General features: G+C 42.7%; 1 protein-coding gene across 1 annotated transcript; it reads right to left on the bottom strand.

The window, feature by feature from the left end:
- Positions 1-3,633: 3,633 nt before the first annotated feature.
- On the bottom strand, positions 3,634-6,012 carry LOC109889202 (kelch-like protein 23). Its single transcript, XM_031822599.1, has 3 exons — positions 4,963-6,012; positions 4,363-4,774; positions 3,634-4,241 (listed from the first exon to the last, which is right to left on the bottom strand). The coding sequence occupies exons 1-3, from the start codon at positions 5,924-5,926 to the stop codon at positions 3,938-3,940; spliced, it is 1,680 nt and encodes a 559-aa protein (XP_031678459.1). The 5' UTR covers positions 5,927-6,012; the 3' UTR covers positions 3,634-3,937.
- Positions 6,013-20,878: the final 14,866 nt, after the last annotated feature.

The following is a 20,878-nucleotide window of genomic DNA, read 5'->3' as shown; positions in this document are numbered from 1 at the left end:
TAGCCTAGCAGGTAGAACATTGGGCTAGTAACCGAAAGGTCACTGGTTTGAATACCTGAGCCATATGGGGGTAAAAAATCTGTTGATGTATTCTTGAGCAAGGCTCTTAACCCTAATTTGCTCCAGTGGTGCCATACTACTATGGCTGAACCTATAAAACAACACATTTCACTACACCTATCTGGTCTGTGACAATAAAACATCTATCATGTAAGAAATGTTCAAAATGCAAGGCTTGAGGAAGGGTTCATTTACTGTTTTCTATGACACTACTTCCTGATTTTCAGAATAGTCCACAATACCCTGTTTGTTACTTTAGATTTATTCCAGCCTTTCCTTTCCTAATACTTCTTCAATGCCCTGCTCCTTGTGCTGCAAGCTCTGCACATCTTCTGGGCCTGGCTGATCCTACGCATGGTCTACAAGTTTGTCTTCATGGGCAAGGTAAGTAGACTAAAGTCGTCATCATCATTTACCTTACTGCCTAGTAGGGATTTCATTGGTACCATGATACAGTACAATAATAGATTATTTGTCAGAAGTAGCTTGGTGCTGAATCCTTGTAGTAAAGCCCATAATGATAGAAATTGACAGTTACACTATACATTATCTTCATTGATTTATTTATTCTCTGTATGGACGTGTTTCATCCTAAACGTTCAACACACAGCAGACAAAACGTGTCCCTACAGAGAATACATGAATCATTGAAGATTATTATGGTGTACAGTCCTTTTCTTTCAATATACAGTACATATACATGTCCCAGAGTACTACCTTTAGAGCATAGTGTTTGTAAGATTTATTGGCATTATCAATAATTTCTCTTCTGTACCATCTGGTAATTGTCCGTTATTTTTTAAAACCCTTTTTCTCCCAAATTTCGTGGTATCCAATTGGTAGTTACAGTCTTGTCTCATCGCTGCAACTCCCGTATGGACTCGGGAGAGGCGAAGGTAGATGAGCCGTGCGTCCTCTGAAACACAACCCAACCAAGCCGCACATCTTCTTGACACAACGCCCACTTAACCTGGAGGCCAGCCGCACCAATATGTCGGAGGAAACACTGTACACCTGGCGACTGTGTCAGCATGCACTGCGCCCGGCTCGCTACAGGAGTCGCTAGTGCGAGATGGGACAAGGACATCCCTGCCGGCCAAACCCGCCCTAACCCGGACGACGCTGGGATAATTGTCCGCCTCCCAATGTGTCTCCCGGTCGCGGCCGGCTGCGACAAAGCCTGCCTTATACCACTGCGCCTCTCGGGAGAGATTTACAACCTTGGCCTGTCACTTAAATATATACAGTGGGGGGAAAAAGTATTTAGTCAGCCACCAATTGTGCAAGTTCTCCCACTTAAAAAGATGAGAGGCCTGTAATTTTCATCATAGGTACACTTTAACTATGCCAGACAAAAAATAAAAAAATTACAGAAAATCATATTGTAGGATTTTTAATGAATTTATTTGCAAATTATGGTGGAAAATAAGTATTTGGTCAATAACAAAAGTTTATCTCAATACTTTGTCATTGCCAACAAAGGGTATATAACAGAGGTCAAACGTTTTCTGTCTTCACAAGGTTTTCACACACTGTTGCTGGTATTTTGGCCCATTCCTCCATGCAGATCTCCTCTAGAGCAGTGATGTTTTGGGGCTGTTGCTGGGCAACACGGACTTTCAACTCCCTCCAAAGATTTTCTATGGGGTTGAGATCTGGAGACTGGCTAGGCCACTCCAGGACCTTGAAATGCTTCTTACGAAGCCACTCCTTCGTTGCCCGGGCGGTGTGTTTGGGATCATTGTCATGCTGAAAGACCCAGCCACATTTCATCTTCAATGCCCTTGCTGATGGAAGGAGGTTTTCACTCAAAATCTCACGATACATGGCCCCATTCATTCTTTCCTTTACACGGATCAGTCGTCCTGGTCCCTTTGCAGAAAAACAGCCCCAAAGCATGATGTTTCCACCCCCATGCTTCACAGTAAGTATGGTGTTCTTTGGATGCAACTCAGCATTCTTTGTCCTCCAAACAAGTTGAGTTTTTACCAAAAACGTATATTTTGGTTTTATCTGACCATATGACATTCTCCCAATCTTCTTCTGGATCATCCACATGCTCTCTAGCAAACTTCAGACGGTTTACTGAAGTACATTACTGTTTACTGCACTGTCAAAATAATGGTCTGGCCAAACAACAAGAACACTGGTTTTACTTTTAGATCAAAAGAAACAACCTAGTAATCTATGGCCTTTTTGTTCATTATACTAACAACTGACATTAATAACACAAGTATGATGGTAGAATTTAGAAAAATGTATACATTTAGCTTTTTATTAAAATTAAGGATATCTCAGGCAACATTGACAGCCTCTAGAATTAAATGTGCAGTTACTGTAGCTTTGTGGTTTTAGCTGACAATTTATACAAACTTCCCAAGCATTCTCATTTTTTGTCATCAATTTGTCATACTGGCCATATTCCTTGTTAGAATTGTGATATCGCCCTCTAGTGAAGAAAATGAGAACATGCCTATTCGTTGGGGCGGGGCAGGAAACTCTGCCTTATGGAGCAGCGTCATGACCAGGCATTTAACATTTTATAAGAAAAACCTTGTGGGAAAAAATAATGTTTTTCTATAATTGTTTTATATGAATATCACTGTGACAACAGAGAGGAGTTTGCAGCATGTTTCACCAATAGGTTGTTTTACTCTGTGCTACTGAACTTGAATACTTTCTGTCACAAGCACTTGTTAGAAAATATGACAATGTTTTAGATTCTGTCTGAATCTATAACTGGAATGTCTCAATCGATACAATTTTACTACTCATATTGGTTACAGGAGCTTTTGCAAAAATGTGATGTCATTGATTGACAAAATGTTCAAGCACTAAAGACATGATACTTCTGTGCTGTGAAAAGATGGGGGTTTGGAATTACTCTTTTGCCCAGAGACGTGTCAATCACAATCATCTCTATCTCACACTGGATTAAGAGATCTGTATGAGCTTGTCCTGCAATGACAGCGATAATCATATGGGATCTGGGACCAGGGTAGGAACACACTTCTTTGAGACTGACTATGTTGTTACCAGGGTCTAGGTGTGCCTCACACTGTTAATGCTGCTTTTGTACTGTAACACCAGTGTTACACCCTTATGTTATACTAGGGACATGTTGTTTCCATAGCTAGGGCTGACAGTGAGGCCTTGTGAAGAGCAGAATCAACAACCTCTGCATAACCAAAACAGTTGCTTTGTTTGGAAGGTATTAAAGTTCACAGTTAGTTGTTATGCTCAAAAACATACAAAAATATATTCTTAGCAAAGAGCAATTTCTCAATCAAGAATTTAGCTAGAACTGTCTGGGAGTGGTCTGAGTGGGGAGGGGAAAACTGAAAACTAGCTGTTATTGGCAGAGAGGTTTGGAACTCTCTTTCTTATTGGTCTATTAACTGTGAAATTGTGAAAATTATGATAATTCCCTTTTTAGTGTAAGAGCTGTTTGAAAAGACCGCCTGAAATGTTTGACTATTTTGGTGGGATGAAGGGCATTATCAGCATGTTCAAATGTTCACAACCTCATAGTGTGGAAATGTACTGCATATATAAAACACGGGGAAAACCTTCCATCATGATTATTGGATGTTTATTTTATTACAAGTTCTATTAGTGCAACGATACAAATGGCAATAACACATAACTAGTCTTGTTCTGAATGCACACATACGTTTGTTCACTCTGGCCAGTTCAACAAAATCAATAAATAACCTTTATCAAACTATTGATAAATGTGTTTGTACCTTTCCATTCAAAAGCTAAATCAATAGCTGATAAGTGTCTGACCATTTCAATAGAATATCTCTTATATTGGGGAGAGGGAGTTGGTGAGAAGGATGTGAACTGCTAAATGATTACTGGCAACTCACCAGTGTCATGTGACCAAGCGCATGGTAACACAGCCACGGAGAGGCACAGGACAGGGTATGGCATTGTCTATTTCCATGCAGGTGTCGATGTAAGGATCCATCAGTACCATGTTGGAGAATGCTTTGTTCATCTTTCGCTCGCTCAGCAGGTAGATCTGCCCATTGACTGTGGTGCAGCCACCAAAGAACTTTCTGTCCAGACATTCTTCTTCTAGAACTGTCCATTCATCTGTTTCCACATCTAGCCGCAATGCCTGACCTCCCAGGAGATAGAGGGCCCCGTTGAGCACTGTTGCAAGAAGGTCATACCTATGGGACATAAATCTATTTTTATAAGGAACCTGCCCCAGACAAAAGTCTGTTGATGCAACCTAGCTAGTTCCATGACTTTCAACCTAGCAGAACTAGTGCAAGCTCTGATTTCACTTACCTGGGCAGAGGGGAGTAGGTGACCACGTCCCATTGGTCCTCCTTCACCAGGTATCTCTGAATGCCACTGTACACCTCCCCATTCTCATCCAGTCCACAGGCGACATAGATATACAAATCGCGAGCAACGGTGGCAGCCCTATCCACAGCCCGCACCATGGGGCTGACATCCTCCCAGACCTGTGCTCCCAGAGGCAGCTTCTCCACGTGGGCCACAGGCCCCTCGTCCATGGTGCCCCCCAGGACGTACAGCTCCTGCCCCAGGCCCACAGAGCAGTGGCTGTGCCTGGACTTCTGCAGCGGAGGGCCATCCACCCAGCGATTGTTCCCACACTGGAATATCCGCACCCAGTCCACGCTGTACCAAAAGATCTCATCACGGAAGTTTCCTCCGGTGACTACAATGTTTTCTCCTGGTAGAGGAAGAAACAAGAGCCTGGCATAAATTACTTGAATTATGACTCCTATGGCTTATTCAAGTATACATGCTCCCGATAGCATACGGATAGTAAGTTCATGGATCACTTTAGCTGACTTAATTTATTCAGAATAAGAAAGGGTGTTTAACTTCAGAAAGTGAGTCAAATTGTCAAATCATTACCTACTGCTGCCACAGAGTACTGTGTGAGATTCTTCCTCTGAAGTGGTGCATGGGACTGCCATCTCCCACTGTGGGGGTAAAACTGGTAGAGAGACTGTTTGTCCTGGTCATGGGGCCCTCCGAGTATGTACAGTGTCTCGCTGGCCCGAGGTATGGACCTGCCCATAGACCAGCTAGTAGGAAAATTGTCATTCAGTTTACAGATGAGTTTGGCTTGTGGGTCAGACCCTTTGAGCCTGGTAAGCAGATCAGTGATGTAGGGCAGAGACAGGCTCTCTAGTCGCACCAGCTCCACCAACTCCATGAAGTCCTCCTCCCGACTGGGGTCAAAGGTTGCCCAGCGTAAGGTCATCTCCAAGGCTTGATCCTCCCTGGATACAAATAGTTTATCACTGGCAAGAAGGTCCGCCACACTCTCCTTAGACAGATACATGAAGTCCTCCTCTGTGGCGATAGCAGGTAGGTGGGTTAGAGCCACCTCACGTGCTGCTGTGTAGAGCTCCCGGCATCCCAGCTGCCAAGCGTAGGACATCATGCCCAAGCAGTTGCTTAGATGCAGCTCTCTCTCCAGGAACTTGCAGCATAGGAGCCTGGGTCTCTCCAGCTGGAGGAAGTCTGCTGTCTCTAGGATCCTCAGGACATTTTCTCTGCTGAGCGATAGCTTGGATGTCTGGGTGTATTCCATCAGGACACGAAACTGGTCCGCACCCACACCTTTGATCTCAACGTGGCGCTTGCCACTCTCTCTGCCGCCGCCATAGAAAAGTGCACGGAAATAGGGGCTCTGAAGAGCCAGCTGTTGACGGTTCACAAAGAAGGATTCTGTCTCTATGTGAAGAACTGTGTCAGGTATCTTCACATTTATCTCAGCCTCCTCGTTGGAACTATCGTTATCGGGGCATAACACAGGAGAAGGTGTTGCTCTTACAGTATACGGCACCAGCTCTGGATTTCTGCAGGCCATGTCACAACAGCCACGGTCCTCCCCTCGTCTTACTTTCTCTGGTGCGACCTTTCTCTGGTTCTCTGTTGGCTACCAATGGGGAAAATAGGTCAGGTCAGTTTGCAAAACACAAGCTAAATATAACTGTGGCCTATGTGCCAACCAGACAGCAGGCATACCAAACTATTTGTTGTGGGTGAAAGGGGTTTGTAAAGACCCCATGTAATAACATTGAATTATAACGTTGGCTCCTTTATAAATCGCAGCTTTATGTGTTAAATAGAGAATTAGCAATTTACATGTATTTTTGTAGCCCCTGCATGTGACCCCTGCTCTTTCCCGAACATGAGAGATTTCTGCACAGAGGGAAATTAATAAATATCAGGTCAGGTTTTTTTGGAAAAAACACCTCTTTATTATTAATAGAATATTCTATTGTTATGGTCTCAACTACACACAAAAAACGTCAGATTGGAGGACTAATCAGGTCAAACTGTCACTGAATTTACGGAACAGCGAAAATGGCCGGGAGTTCGTGTTTTGTTCGTCTTGTTTGAATGAATAAACAAAAATAATTGAGCTAATTTCCATACATTTTGTAAAGGGTTCAACTTTTAAATATTTTTGTAGTCTTTACTTATCATTCCGACTAGATAGAGACACCTAGCTCTGCTCCATGGCATTACATGTGGCTTGAGTCTACTTCAATGCCCTCTATCGTTACTCACCAAAGTGAAATATGTTAAAGTTCTGACAATTCGACGCAATGTGCGAGCAGGTCCATGGGCATACGTCGGATCTGCATTACGAGCTGTGTGCGCATGGACAAGAGCTAGTCTGAAGACAACCAGAGTGCTCGAAAGTAGTTTATTTTGGACAAATGACAACTTAAATAAGTTTGTCAGCACTCCTGCAACACTTATGTTTGCGAGTAACGAAAGTATATTAAAGCCAGTCAGTAAACATAATTAGAAAACAATCCTCGATGGAGGGTAGCCATGTAAACTCCAACCTCAGCTGCATATCTAATATGCTGTTTATTAGCAGTAAAGATATTTTCGACTAAGCTTTACTTGGTGATAGTTTCTTTGTTCTCGATTTGGAAGGGGCCGGTGTCTTATAAACCTCTGTGTCCAGTTGCAGGTGGAACTCCAATAAGGAGGACATATTCAGAAAGATATGAAAACCACGTTCTGTGTGGTGCATACGTTGGATAAATTGAACGTATGTGTTGACGGCTTGACAGAAATGGTAGCGGAAGGTGAATGTTGAATTTATGTTGCATACATATCCCGATGAGGCTCTACCATTTTGCGCAATAACACTGTCGGTGTGATCGAGGTGTTACAAATGACTAGTTCCTGCAAAGATGCCAAACGCCAGATCTCCAGCAGCTAAAGTGGCGAGGAACCTCCTCCTGTGGTGCAAAAAGTAGATTAAATATTTTTCAGAATATTCAGTTTTTTGGAGTACCACCTGCAACTGGCCACAGAGGTTTATAAGACACCCGTGCATTCCTAATCAAGAACGAGGAGTATCGCCAAGCAAAAGGTGGTCAGAAATTTGATGACTACGGCTAAATAGGAGCATAGTAGCGACGGCTATCACAAGCAAATGAAATTAATACGCATACGTTAAATTGATGATAGTCGTTTGATTTGATATCAGTTATATTAATCGAAATATGCAGGCCGTTGAAGTCGAGGCTCAAGCCACACATAACACCCTGGACCAGAGCTAACATGTTTCCAATCCACACATGACACATTGTCAATTCATAAGTTATTTCCTCTGCAGCATAAATTAAGAACTATATTTGACCTTTCAAAATATATTGACATACCAATCCGAGTGAAATTTCAGAGAGGATAAGAAGGTAATTGTCGCAGCTATTTTGACCTAGGACTGGTCATTCATGTTTTGAAATTCAATGCACCTCAATTCCAAACAGTAATTGTATTCACTGACAATCGTTCACAGCCAGTGGTGTCCTGAAGGGTTTTGAACCTCTGTTGAACCTACTGTTGGATGAAACAGTTCAATACATATGTGGAAAGGGATACAAACTCCCTTGTGATACAAATTTAATTGCATACTCATGTCCTCTCTCCTTGCCTCCTTTCTCAAAACCCATTGGAGGAGAAGGTCAGAGAGGAGGAACCTCTGTCTTTCTCATCCATTCCTAACACCTTTTTACAGCAGCAGGAGGGCTAGCCAGTAGCAGCACCTCCACCACCTCTCTCCTATTACTCTCAGGGGATGCATCTCAATAGTCTACATTGGCTTCCTCTCCTTGTATTCTCCCCTTTATCTGTTCCCGAAAAGACAAGATCGGTGAAAGCAGTAGGACTACTAGAAATGTTTCTAGCATTTGTCCAGCTATTCTTTTTATTTTAATTGAACCTTTATTTAACTAGTAGTTCATTTATTAGTTCATTTATTTATTTTTAATTGAACCTTTATTTAACAAGGAAAGTCAGTTAAAAAACAAATTCTTATTTACAATGACAGCCTACCAAATGGCCCCCAGCAGGGACGGCTGCTGGGATAAAAAATAAAAAAATAAAAAAAATCACTTTTTTATATTTTTAATTCACCTTTATTTAACCAGGTAGGGCAGTTGAGAACACCTTTATTTAACCAGGTAGGGCAGTTGAGAACACCTTTATTTAACCAGGTAGGGCAGTTGAGAACACCTTTATTTAACCAGGTAGGGCAGTTGAGAACACCTTTATTTAACCAGGTAGGGCAGTTGAGAACACCTTTATTTAACCAGGTAGGGCAGTTGAGAACACCTTTATTTAACCAGGTAGGGCAGTTGAGAACACCTTTATTTAACCAGGTAGGGCAGTTGAGAACACCTTTATTTAACCAGGTAGGCTAGTTGAGAACACCTTTATTTAACCAGGTAGGGCAGTTGAGAACACCTTTATTTAACCAGGTAGGCTAGTTGAGAACACCTTTATTTAACCAGGTAGGGCAGTTGAGAACACCTTTATTTAACCAGGTAGGCTAGTTGAGAACACCTTTATTTAACCAGGTAGGGCAGTTGAGAACACCTTTATTTAACCAGGTAGGGCAGTTGAGAACACCTTTATTTAACCAGGTAGGGCAGTTGAGAACACCTTTATTTAACCAGGTAGGCTAGTTGAGAACACCTTTATTTAACCAGGTAGGGCAGTTGAGAACACCTTTATTTAACCAGGTAGGGCAGTTGAGAACACCTTTATTTAACCAGGTAGGGCAGTTGAGAACACCTTTATTTAACCAGGTAGGGCAGTTGAGAACACCTTTATTTAACCAGGTAGGCTAGTTGAGAACACCTTTATTTAACCAGGTAGGGCAGTTGAGAACACCTTTATTTAACCAGGTAGGGCAGTTGAGAACACCTTTATTTAACCAGGTAGGGCAGTTGAGAACACCTTTATTTAACCAGGTAGGGCAGTTGAGAACACCTTTATTTAACCAGGTAGGGCAGTTGAGAACACCTTTATTTAACCAGGTAGGGCAGTTGAACACCTTTATTTAACCAGGTAGGGCAGTTGAGAACACCTTTATTTAACCAGGTAGGGCAGTTGAGAACACCTTTATTTAACCAGGTAGGGCAGTTGAGAACACCTTTATTTAACCAGGTAGGGCAGTTGAGAACACCTTTATTTAACCAGGTAGGGCAGTTGAGAACACCTTTATTTAACCAGGTAGGGCAGTTGAGAACACCTTTATTTAACCAGGTAGGGCAGTTGAGAACACCTTTATTTAACCAGGTAGGGCAGTTGAGAACACCTTTATTTAACCAGGTAGGGCAGTTGAGAACACCTTTATTTAACCAGGTAGGGCAGTTGAGAACACCTTTATTTAACCAGGTAGGGCAGTTGAGAACACCTTTATTTAACCAGGTAGGGCAGTTGAGAACACCTTTATTTAACCAGGTAGGGCAGTTGAGAACACCTTTATTTAACCAGGTAGGGCAGTTGAGAACACCTTTATTTAACCAGGTAGGGCAGTTGAGAACACCTTTATTTAACCAGGTAGGGCAGTTGAGAACACCTTTATTTAACCAGGTAGGGCAGTTGAGAACACCTTTATTTAACCAGGTAGGGCAGTTGAGAACACCTTTATTTAACCAGGTAGGGCAGTTGAGAACACCTTTATTTAACCAGGTAGGGCAGTTGAGAACACCTTTATTTAACCAGGTAGGGCAGTTGAGAACACCTTTATTTAACCAGGTAGGGCAGTTGAGAACACCTTTATTTAACCAGGTAGGGCAGTTGAGAACACCTTTATTTAACCAGGTAGGGCAGTTGAGAACAAGTTCTCTTTTAAAAATGCGACCTGGCCAAGATAAAGCATAGCAGTTTGAGTTACACATAAACAAACGTACAGTCAATAACACAATAGAAAAATTATTGTACAGTGTGTGCTAATGTAGAAGATTAGGGAGGTAAGGCAATAAATAGGCCATAAAGGCGAAATAATTACAATTTAGCATGAACACTGGAGTGATAGATGTGCAGATGATGATGTGCAAGTGGAGATACTGGGGTACAAAAGAGCAAGGAGATACAAATCAATATGGGGATGAGGTAGTTGGGTGTGCTATTTACAGATTGGCTGTGTACAGTGATCGGTAAGCTGCTCTGACAGCTGATGCTTAAAGTTAGAGAGGGAGATATAGAGTTGAAGTCGGAAGTTTACATACACTTAGGTTGGATCATTAAAACTTGTTTTTCAACCACTCCACAAATTTCTTGTTAACAAACTATAGTTTTGGCCAGTTGGTTAAGAAACCTACTGTGTGCATGACACAAGTAATTTTTCCAACAATTGTATACAGACAGATTATTTCACTTATAATTCACTGTATCACAATTCCAGTGGGTCAGAAGTTTACATACACTAAGTTGACTGTGCCTTTAAACAGCTTGGAAAATTCCAGAAAATGATGTCATGGCTTTATAAGCTTCTGATAGGCTAATTGACATAATTTGAGTCAATTGGAGGTGTACCTGTGCCTCTTTGCTTGACATCATGGGAAAATCAAAAGAAATCAGCCAAGCCCTCAGAAAAAAAATTGTAGACCTCCACAATTCTGGCTCATCCTTGGGAGCAATTTCCAAACGCCTGAAGGTACCACGTTCATCTGTACCAACAACAGTACGCAAATATAAACACCATGGGACCACGTAGCCGTCATACCGCTCAGGAAGGAGACGCGTTTTGTCTCCTGTTGCGAAATGGGAAGCCGATTCTATATTTCATTTTGGATTGGAGATGCTTAATGTGAATCTGTAAGGAGAGTTTACAGTCTAACCAGGCACTTAGGTATTTGTAGTTGGGTGCGGGCAGCAATCTGTTGAAGAGCATGCATTTAGTTTTACTAGCATCTAAAAGCAGTTGGAGGCCACGGAAGGAGTGTTGTATGGCATTCAAGCTCATTTGGAGGTTTCTTAACACAGTGTCCAAAGAAGGGCCAGATGTATACTGAATGGTGTCGTCTGCGTAGAGGTGGATCAGAGAATCACCAGCAGCAAGAGTGACATCATTGATATATACAGAGAAAAGAGTCGGCCCGAGAATTTAACCAAGGCTATCGATAATGCAGATAAGAATGCGGTGATTGACAGAGTCGAAAGCCTTGGCCAGGTCGATGAAGACGGCTGCATAGTACTGTCTTTTATTGATGGCGGTTATGATATCGTTTAGGACCTTGAGCGTGGCTGAGGTGCACCCATGACCAGATCGGAAACCAGTTTGCATAGTGGAGTAGGTACGGTGGGATTCGAAATGGTCAGCAATCTGTTTTTTTAACTTGGCTTTCGAAGATTTTAGAAAGGCAGGGCAGGATGGATATAGGTCTATAACAGTTTGGGTCTAGTGTCTCCCCTTTGAAGAGGGGAATGACCGCGGCAGCTTGCCGATCCTTGGGGATCTCAGACGATATGAAAGAGGGGTTGAACAGGCTAGTAATAAGGGTTGCAACAAGTCCATCACGACGAGAGACAACACAACACTACATAAAGAGAGACCTAAGACAACAACATAGCAAGGCAGCAACACATGACAACACAGCATGGTAGCAACACAACATAACAACAACATGGTAGCAACACAAAATGGTAGCAGCACAAAACATGGTACAAACATTATTAGGCACAGACAACAGCACAAAAGGCAAGAAGGTCGAGACAACAATACATCACACAAAGCAGCCACAACTGTCAGTAAGAGTGTCCATATTTGAGTCTTTGAATGAAGAGATTGAGATAAAATTGTCCAGTTTGAGTGTTTGTTGCAGCTCGTTCCAGTCGCTAGCTGCAGAGAACTGAAAAGAGGAGCGACCCAGGGATGTGTGTGCTTTGGGGACCTTTAACAGAATGTGACTGGCAGAACGGGTGTTGTATGTGGAGGGTGAGGGCTGCAGTAGATGTCTCAGATAGGGGGGAGTGAGCTCTAAGAGGGTTTTATAAATAAGCATCAACCAGTGGGTCTTGCGACAGGTATACAGAGTTGACCAGTTTACAGAGGAGTATAGAGTACAGTGATGTGTCTTATAAGGAGCATTAGTGGCAAATCTGATGGCAGAATGGTAAAGAACATCTAACCGCTCGAGAGCACCCTTACCTGCAGATCTATAAATTACGTCTCCGTAATCAAGCATGGGTAGGATGGTCATCTGAATCAGGGTTAGTTTGGCAGCTTTGGTGAGAGGAGCGATTACGATAGAGGAAACAAAGTCTAGATTTAACTTTAGCCTGCTTTGATATGTGCTGAGAGAAGGACAGTGTACTGTCTAGTCATACTCCCAAGTAAGCTCTAAACCCTCTGAGGTAGTAATCTCACATGTGGGGAGAGGGGCATTCTTCTTACCAAACAACATGACCTTTGTTTTGGAGGTGTTCAGAAGAAGGTTAAGGGTAGAGAAAGCTTGTTGGAGACTAAGAAAGCTTTGTTGTACACACAATCCTGGGAGGGATATAAATATAAATGTAAATGGATGAGAGAGCTTACTACTGCCTGTGCTATGTTGTTGATGTAAATTGAGAAGAGCTTGGGGCCTAGGATCGAGCCTTGGTGTACTCCCTTGGTGACAGGCAGTGGCTGAGACAGCAGATTTTCTGATTTTATACACTGCACTCTTTGAGAGAGGTAGTTAGTTAACCAGGCCAAAGACCCCTCAGAGACACCACTACTCCTTACTAAAGAACAAATTCTCATTTTACAATGACGGCCTACCCTGGCCAAACCCTCCCCTAACCTCAGTGGTGTAAAGTACTTTAGTAAAAATACTTTAAAGTACTGCTTCAGTAGTACTACTTTAGTACTCTTTGAAGGACTAAATGTCAGTATTTTTCATTTCAACCACACTTCTGTATTCAAAAGAAAGCAGAGCCTCAGAAAACAGTGTTTTCACAAGCAAGACTGTCTACACATTGTATTGTGGCAAAACTATCAGTGTTTTGTGTTATGTCATCTTTATAGTTATGCTGCCATATATCCAGAGAACTCTGCCTCCCAATAGCCAATGTTTGCGCATTAAATTACTATTGACTGCCTGTCTGTGTTTTGCTTGTTGATATGCTACATACAGTGCCTTGCGAAAGTATTCGGCCCCCTTGAACTTTGCGACCTTTTGCCACATTTCAGGCTTCAAACATAAAGATATAAAACTGTATTTTTTTGTGAAGAATCAACAACAAGTGGGACACAATCATGAAGTGGAACGACATTTATTGGATATTTCAAACTTTTTTAACAAATCAAAATCTGAAAAATTGGGCGTGCAAAATTATTCAAAGTTCAAGGGGGCCGAATACTTTCGCAAGGCACTGTACATATAGCTTGCCTACATAGCAGTGGTGTAAAGTACTTAAGTAAAAATACTTTAAAGAAAGTACTATTTAAGTCGTTTTTTGTGGTATCTGTACTTTACTTTACTATTTATATTCTTGACACCCAAAAGTATACCTTACATTTTGACAGGAAAATTGTCAAATTTGAAGAAAACTGTGCTGTCTCGTTTGCTTAATATAAGGAATTTGAAATTAATTGTACTTTTACTTTTGATACTTAAGCAGTGGCGATTTAGCAAATACATCTTGGTTGGGCAAAAAACAAAACAAGTGGGATGCATGCCAGCAAAGCCACAGCACAACACTAAGCAATACATTAATTGCACTATAACGGTGACAAACGGTGTCCACCAACTGTTAGGCCCTACATAAAGCTGTCCCAACAGCAGTCCCAACATCTTACCACTGCTACACCTGGCTATCAGCGGAGCCTTGTCTGGCAGCGAAATAGTTAATTTAGCCTCATTAACTGCCTTTTAAGCAAACATAGCTGATATGGCTGACTTGCTTAAACAAATGTGGTTTCTAATGACAATTGAGATGTACAAACTATGGCATAAAGGGACGACATAAGAGGCAATCCGTCATTTAGATTAAGACATTAATGAGCGAGCTAGGATGGACGTAGTCAATATAACTATTTGTTTAACACTTTTGAAATGTACAGCGACAGAATTCAGAACATGGGCCATTCTTACAGTGTTCTCCCTGTACACCAAGTCAGAACCGTAGGATAAATAAAGCAGACAATGAACGATTTTACATAATTTTACATAGTAAGCAGACAATGAAAGCTTTTACAATATTCAATGATTACATTTCTCTAAAACAGGTTATAGGCTACCTGTGCACCACTAAGTCAGAACAGTAGGTGAAAGTAAGTGGGGTAAATATACCAAATTATTAGGGTGAGGCACATGGGCTACTAACATCTTATTACACAACATACACTTAGTATTAATTTCCTAGCTACAGCATACATATCTCCCTGGCATATTACATAATTTATGTAGCAGCATACAATGCATTTTTGGACTCACCTTATTATGCTGTGCTCATTTGAACAGGAAGGTGGCGCGACGGTTCTTCGTGGGCAAAACAACTGGGAACTTGGGAAAAAAACAAGGTTGAATCATGTTGACATCATTGGTCTTCAGGTCGTAGCTCTAGAAAGAGGCCAGATTTACAATTCGGAGTTGGATGACCGTTCAAAATGTATTTTCCCGACTTCCCAGTTGTCTTGAACTCACTGAAGTCAAGTTTTCGCAGTTCCGAGTTAACAGTTGCTTTGAGTGTGGCACCACTCATGCTTCATTGACACCATGACCAATGTTGAATGCTTATCATTTAAAATCTGGAAAAGAGCCCCTTAATCGCAGATTTGGGACCATACAGCCACTCTACTGAATAGCAGGCTAGTGATTGCATTGCAATGCTTGCAGTTAGCCTCTGTCACTAATTTCTTCCAAACCACTCATTGTTGAATTTGTGATTTCCAACTTGTTGTGGAATGTTTATGTCCAATGGCCGATGAACACAACTACGTTTTATCTATAATTTCTCGTCATTATTTCTCTTCATAGGACAAGCATTAAAAATGATTGTCGACTTGATTCATGATGTTGACATGATCAGTCCAATCAAAGCTACTGTACATACAACGTGATTTGCCGTAATTTTATCTGTGGCCAATGACCTTGAGCCTTTTTGGATGAGCACTTCTATTGTAACTATATCAAATAAAATATATTTTTGTTGTTGTTACATGCGCCGGATACAACAGTGAAATGCTTACTTACAAGCCCTTTACCAACAATGCAGCTTTAAGAAAAATAAGTGTTACGTAAACAATAGATAAGTAAAAAATAAAAGTAACAAATAATTAAAGAGCAGTAGTAAAATAACAATAGTGAGGCTATATACAGGGGCTACCGGTACAGAGTCGTTGTGCAGGGGCACCGGTTAGTCGAGGTAATTGAGGTAATATGTACATGTAGAGTTAAAGTGACTATGCATAGATAATAAACAGAGAGTAGAAGCAGCGTACGGGAGGGAGGGGGTCAATGCAAATAGTCTGGGTAGCCAATTTATTAGCTGTTCAGGAGTCTTATGGCTTGGGGGTAGAAGCTGTTAAGAAGTCTTTTGGATCTAGTAGAGAAAACAGTCTATGACTAGGGTGGCTGTAGTCTTTGACCATTTTTAGGGCCTTCCTCTGACACCGCCTGGTATAGAGGTCCTGGATGGCAGGAAACTTGGCCCCAGTGATGTACTGGGCCGTACACACTACCTACCCTCTGTAGTGCCTTGCGGTTGGAGGCCAAGCAGTTGCCATACCAGGTAGTGATGCAACCAGTGCTCTCGATGGTGCAGCTGTAGAATCTTTTGAGGATCTGAGGACCAATGCCAAATCGTCTCCTGAGAGGGAATAGGCTTTGTCGTGCCCTCTTCACGACTGTCTTGGTGTGTTTGGATCATGATACTTTGTTGTTGCTATGGACACCAAGGAGCTCTCAACCTGCTCCACTTCAGCCCCGTCGATGAGAATGGGGGCGTGCTCGGTCCTCTTTTTCCTGTAGTCCATAATCATCTCCTTTGTCTTGATCACGCTGAGAGAGATATTGTTGTCCTGGCACCACACCACAAGGTCTCTGACTTCCTCCCTATAGGCTGTCTCATCATTGTTGGTGATCAGGCCTACCACTGTTGTATCATCTGAAAACTTAATGATAGTGTTGGAGTCGTGCCTGACCATGCAGTCATGAGTGAACAAGGAGTACAGAAGGGGACTGAGCAAGCACCCCTGAGGGGCCCCCGGGTTGAGGATCAGCGTGGCGGATATGTTGTTACTTACCCTTACCACCTGGGGGCGGCCCGTCAGGAAGTCCAGGATCAGTTGCAGAAGGAGGTGTTTAGTCCCAGGGTCCTGAGCTTAGTGATGAGCTTTGAGGGCACTATGGTCTTGAACACTGAGTTGTAGTCAATGAATAGAATTCTTACTTTGGTGTTCATTTTGTCCAGGTGTGAAAGGGCAGTGTGGAGTGCAATAGAGATTGCATCATCTGTGGATCTGTTGGGGCGGTATGCAAATTGGAGTGGGTCTAGAGTTTCTGGGATAATGGTGTTGATGTGAGCTTCTGTCCAGCCTTTCAAAATACTTCATGGCTACAGACGTGAGTGCTACGGGTCAGTAGTCATTTAGGCAGGTTACCTTAGTGTTCATGGGCACAGGGACTATCGTGGTCTGCTTGAAACATGTTGTTATTATAGACTCAGTCACTCAAATGTCAGTGAAGACACTTGCCAGTTGGTCAGCGCATGCTCGGAGTACACGTCCTGGTAATCCATCTGGCCCAGCGGCCTTACTCACATCGGCTATGGAGAGCGTGATCACACAGTTGTCCGGAACAGCTGATGCTCTCATGCATGTTTCAGCGTTACAGTCCTTGAAGCGAGCATTGAAGTAATTTAGCTTGTCTGGTAGGCTCGTGTTACTGGGCAGCTCGCGGCTGTGCTTCCCTTTGTAGTCTGTAATAGTTTTCGAGCCCTGCCACATCCGACGAGCATTGGCACTGGTGTAGTATGATTCATTCTTAGTCCTGTATTGACGCTTTGCCTGGTTCGCCAGCGGGCATAGCGGGATTTCTTATAAGCTTCCGTGTTAGAGTCCCGCTCCTTGGAAGCGGCAGCTCTACCCTTTAGCTCAGTGCGGATGTTACCAGTAATCCATGGCTTCTGGTTGGTGTATGTACGTACAATCACTGTGGGGACGACGTTATCGATCCACTTATTGATTAAGCCAGTGACTGATGTGCTGTACTCCTCAATGCCATCGGAAGAATCCTGGAACATATTCTAGTCTGTGCTAGCAAAACAGTCCTGTAACTTAGCATCTGCTTCATCTGACCACTTTTTTATTGACTGAGTCACTTGTGCTTCCTGCTTTAGTTTTTTTCTTGTAAGCAGGAATCAGGAGGATATAGTTATGGTCAAATTTGCCACCAAATGGAGGGCGAGGGAAAGCTTTGTACGTGTCTCTGTGTGTGGAGTAAAGGTGGTCTAGAGTTTTTTTTCCCTCTGGTGCACATTTAACATTCTGGTAGAAATTAGGTTAAACTGATTTAAGTTTCCCTGCATTAAAGTCCCCAGCCACTAGGAGTGGCACCTCTGGATGAGCGTTTTCCTGTTTGCTTATGGCCGTATACAGTTCATTGAGTGCGGTCCTAGTGCCAGCATCGGTTTGTGGTGGTAAATAGACAGTTACGAAGAATATAGATGAAAACTCTCTAGGTAAATAGTGTGGTCCACCGCTTATCATGAGATACTCTCCCTCAGGTGAGCAAAACCTTGAGACTTCGTTAGATTTCGTGCACCAGCTGTTGTTTACAAATATACACAGACCCCCACCCCTTGTCTTACCGGAGGCAGCTGTTCTATCCTGCCGAAAAAGCGTGAAACCCGCAAGCTGTATGTTATTCATGTCGGCGTTCAACCATGACTCGGTGAAACATAAAATATTACCGTTTTTAATGTCCCGTTTGTAGGATATATGTGCTCGTAGTTTGGCTATTTTATTATCCAATGATTGCATGTTGGCTAATAGGACCAATGGCAAAGGCAGATTACCCACTCGCCATCGGATCCTTACAAGGCAGCCAGACCTACGTCCCCAATATCTCTGTCTCTTTCTCCTGCGAATAATGGGGATGAGGGCCTTGTTGGGTGTCTGAAGTAAATCCTTTGCATCTGACTCGTTAAAGAAAAAATCTTTAACGAGTGAGCAAAGCTGTCATCATGGCAAAGGGTTTTGATTTATTTTGATTTGTTTAACACATTTTTGGTTACTAAATGATTCCATATATGTTATTTCATAGTTTTGATGTCTTCACTATTATTCTACAATGTAGAAAATAGTAAAAATAAAGAAAAACCCTTGAATGAGTAGGTGTTCTAAAACTTTTGACCGGTAGTGTAGTTCTTCATGTACAAGCAGCAGCGGCTGAAACTTGGAGGGGGAAGTGCGCAGATGATCCTGCACATATGTAGAAATCTTTAGTAAAAAAAATCTGGGTTCCAGAAAATCCGGAACCGCAACCACTGTAAAAAGAACATTGTGGAGGGTTGGTAGCTTTCTGGCTATAGTGTCACATTTATAGCTAAGTTAGAGGGGCTGAACAGCTCTTTTCATCCTCCAGGAAGGGAGGCTTGTTGATTGTGATCAGCAGGCTGTAATTCTTAGCTGCTGTAGGGGGCTACTCAAGCTTGTGGGCACAAACAAAGAGACGCTTGTGGGCGGCTCGGGTCTTCCTGGGGTCTTAAGCGGTGCATGGCTGCGAAATGAATATAGGGGAAACACTGTTGACTCTTGAAAGCATTTACATTTAAACCAGCTACTGGCAATTATTTATCTGTAGATAGATCAAAATGTAATGCCACTTTATTTTCATCCTAAATAGTGTACTGCGTGAGTGGCACAGTGGATGTGGTCTAAATGCACCATGTAACTAGAACTGATAAGCGAAGTTGGCTAGAGAGACTGCAGTCCTGGTAAGATAAGTAAAGATCTGCCAAGAGCAGTGAGCCCAAGGCATCGAGCCAAAAGTTAAAAGAATTCCAGGACTCTCCCCTCCATCTTGAAGTGTTTTACTATGTCAGGAGATAAGGTAATGATGTATACTGAACAAAAAATATAAACGCAACACGTAAAGTGTTGGTATTTCTGCCTGTAATAAAGCCCTTTTGTGAGGGAAAACTCATTCTGATTGGCTGGACATGGCTCCCAAGTGCGTGGGCCTATGCCCTCCCACGTCCACCCATGGCTGCAACCCCTGCCCAATCATGTGAAATCCATAGATTAGGGCCTAATGAATATATTTCAATTGATGGATTTCTTATATGAACTGTAACTCAGTAAATTCTTTGAAATTGTTGCATGTTGCGTTTATATTTTTGTTCAGTATAATAGCCTACATGACCACAAATATTTAGACACTACATGATAAAAAGTAAGTGAAAGTTTGTAAGTGTAAGTAAGTGAAACACCTGCTCGTCAAAAAAATCTCATTCCAAAATCTTGGGCATTAATATTGAGTCCCCCCCCCCCCCCCCCCCCCCCGTGGCTGCTTTAACAGCCTCCACTCTCCTGGGAAGGTTTTCCACTAGATGTTGGAACATTGCTGCGGAGACTTGCTTCCATTCAGCCACAAGAGCATTAGTGAGGTTAATCACTGATGTTGGCCGATTAGGCCTAGCTCACAGTCGCCGTTCCAATTCATCCCAAAGGTGTTCGAGGGGGTTGAGGTCAGGGCTCTGTGCAGGCCAGTGAAGTTCTTCCACACCGATCTTGACAAAACATTTCTGTATGGACCTCACTTTGTGCACAAGGCATTGTCATGCTGAAACAGGAAAAGGTCTTCCCCAAACTGTTGCCACAAAGTTGGAAGCAGAGAACCGTCTAGAATGTATGCTGTAGCTTATTTCCCTTCACCTTAACTAACGGGCCTAGCCAAAACCATAAAAAAGAGCCCCAGACCATTATTCCTCCTCCACCAAACTTTACAGTTGGCACTATGCATTCAGGGAGGTAGTGTTCTCTTGGCATCCGCCAAACCCAAATTCGTCCATCGACTGCCAGATGGTGAAGCGTGATTCAGAGTCCAATGGCGGAGAGCTTTACACCACTCCAGCTGACGTTGGCATTGCGCATGGTGGTCTAGACTTGTGTGCAGATGCTCGGCCATGGAAACCAATTTCATGAAGCTCCCGAAAAACAGTTATTGTGCTGATGCTGCTTCCAGAGGCAGTTTGAAACTCGGTAGTGAGTGTTGCAACCCGAAAACAGATGATTTTTACACATTATGTGCTTCTGCACTTGGCGGTCTGTGAGCTTGTGTGGCCTACCACTTTGCGGCTGAGCCGTTGTTGCTCCTAGACGTTTCCACTTTAAAATAACAGCACTTACAGTTGAACGGGGAAGCTCTAGCAGGGCAGACATTGTATGAATTGACTTGTTGGAAAGGTGGCATCCTATGAAGTTGCCACGTTGAAAGTCACTGAGCTCTTCAGTAAGGCCATTCTACTGTCAATGTTTGTCTATGGAGATTGCATGGCTGTGTGCTCGATTTTA

The sequence above is a fragment of the Oncorhynchus kisutch genome, linkage group LG4, assembly GCF_002021735.2.
Source record: "Oncorhynchus kisutch isolate 150728-3 linkage group LG4, Okis_V2, whole genome shotgun sequence".
NCBI lineage: Eukaryota > Metazoa > Chordata > Actinopteri > Salmoniformes > Salmonidae > Oncorhynchus > Oncorhynchus kisutch.
The sequence above is the reverse complement of the archived record's forward strand: the minus strand, read 5'-3'. Positions and strand labels throughout refer to the sequence as shown.

Coding starts and splice junctions, on each gene's coding strand:
- LOC109889202 (XM_031822599.1), bottom strand. CDS start 5,926: ATGGCCTGCAGAAATCCAGAGCTGGTGCCGTATACTGTAAGAGCAACA. Junction 4,775..4,962: donor GTACTCTGTGGCAGCAGTAG/GTAATGATTTGA, acceptor TTCCTCTACCAG/GAGAAAACATTGTAGTCACC. Junction 4,242..4,362: donor ACCTACTCCCCTCTGCCCAG/GTAAGTGAAATC, acceptor TATGTCCCATAG/GTATGACCTTCTTGCAACAG.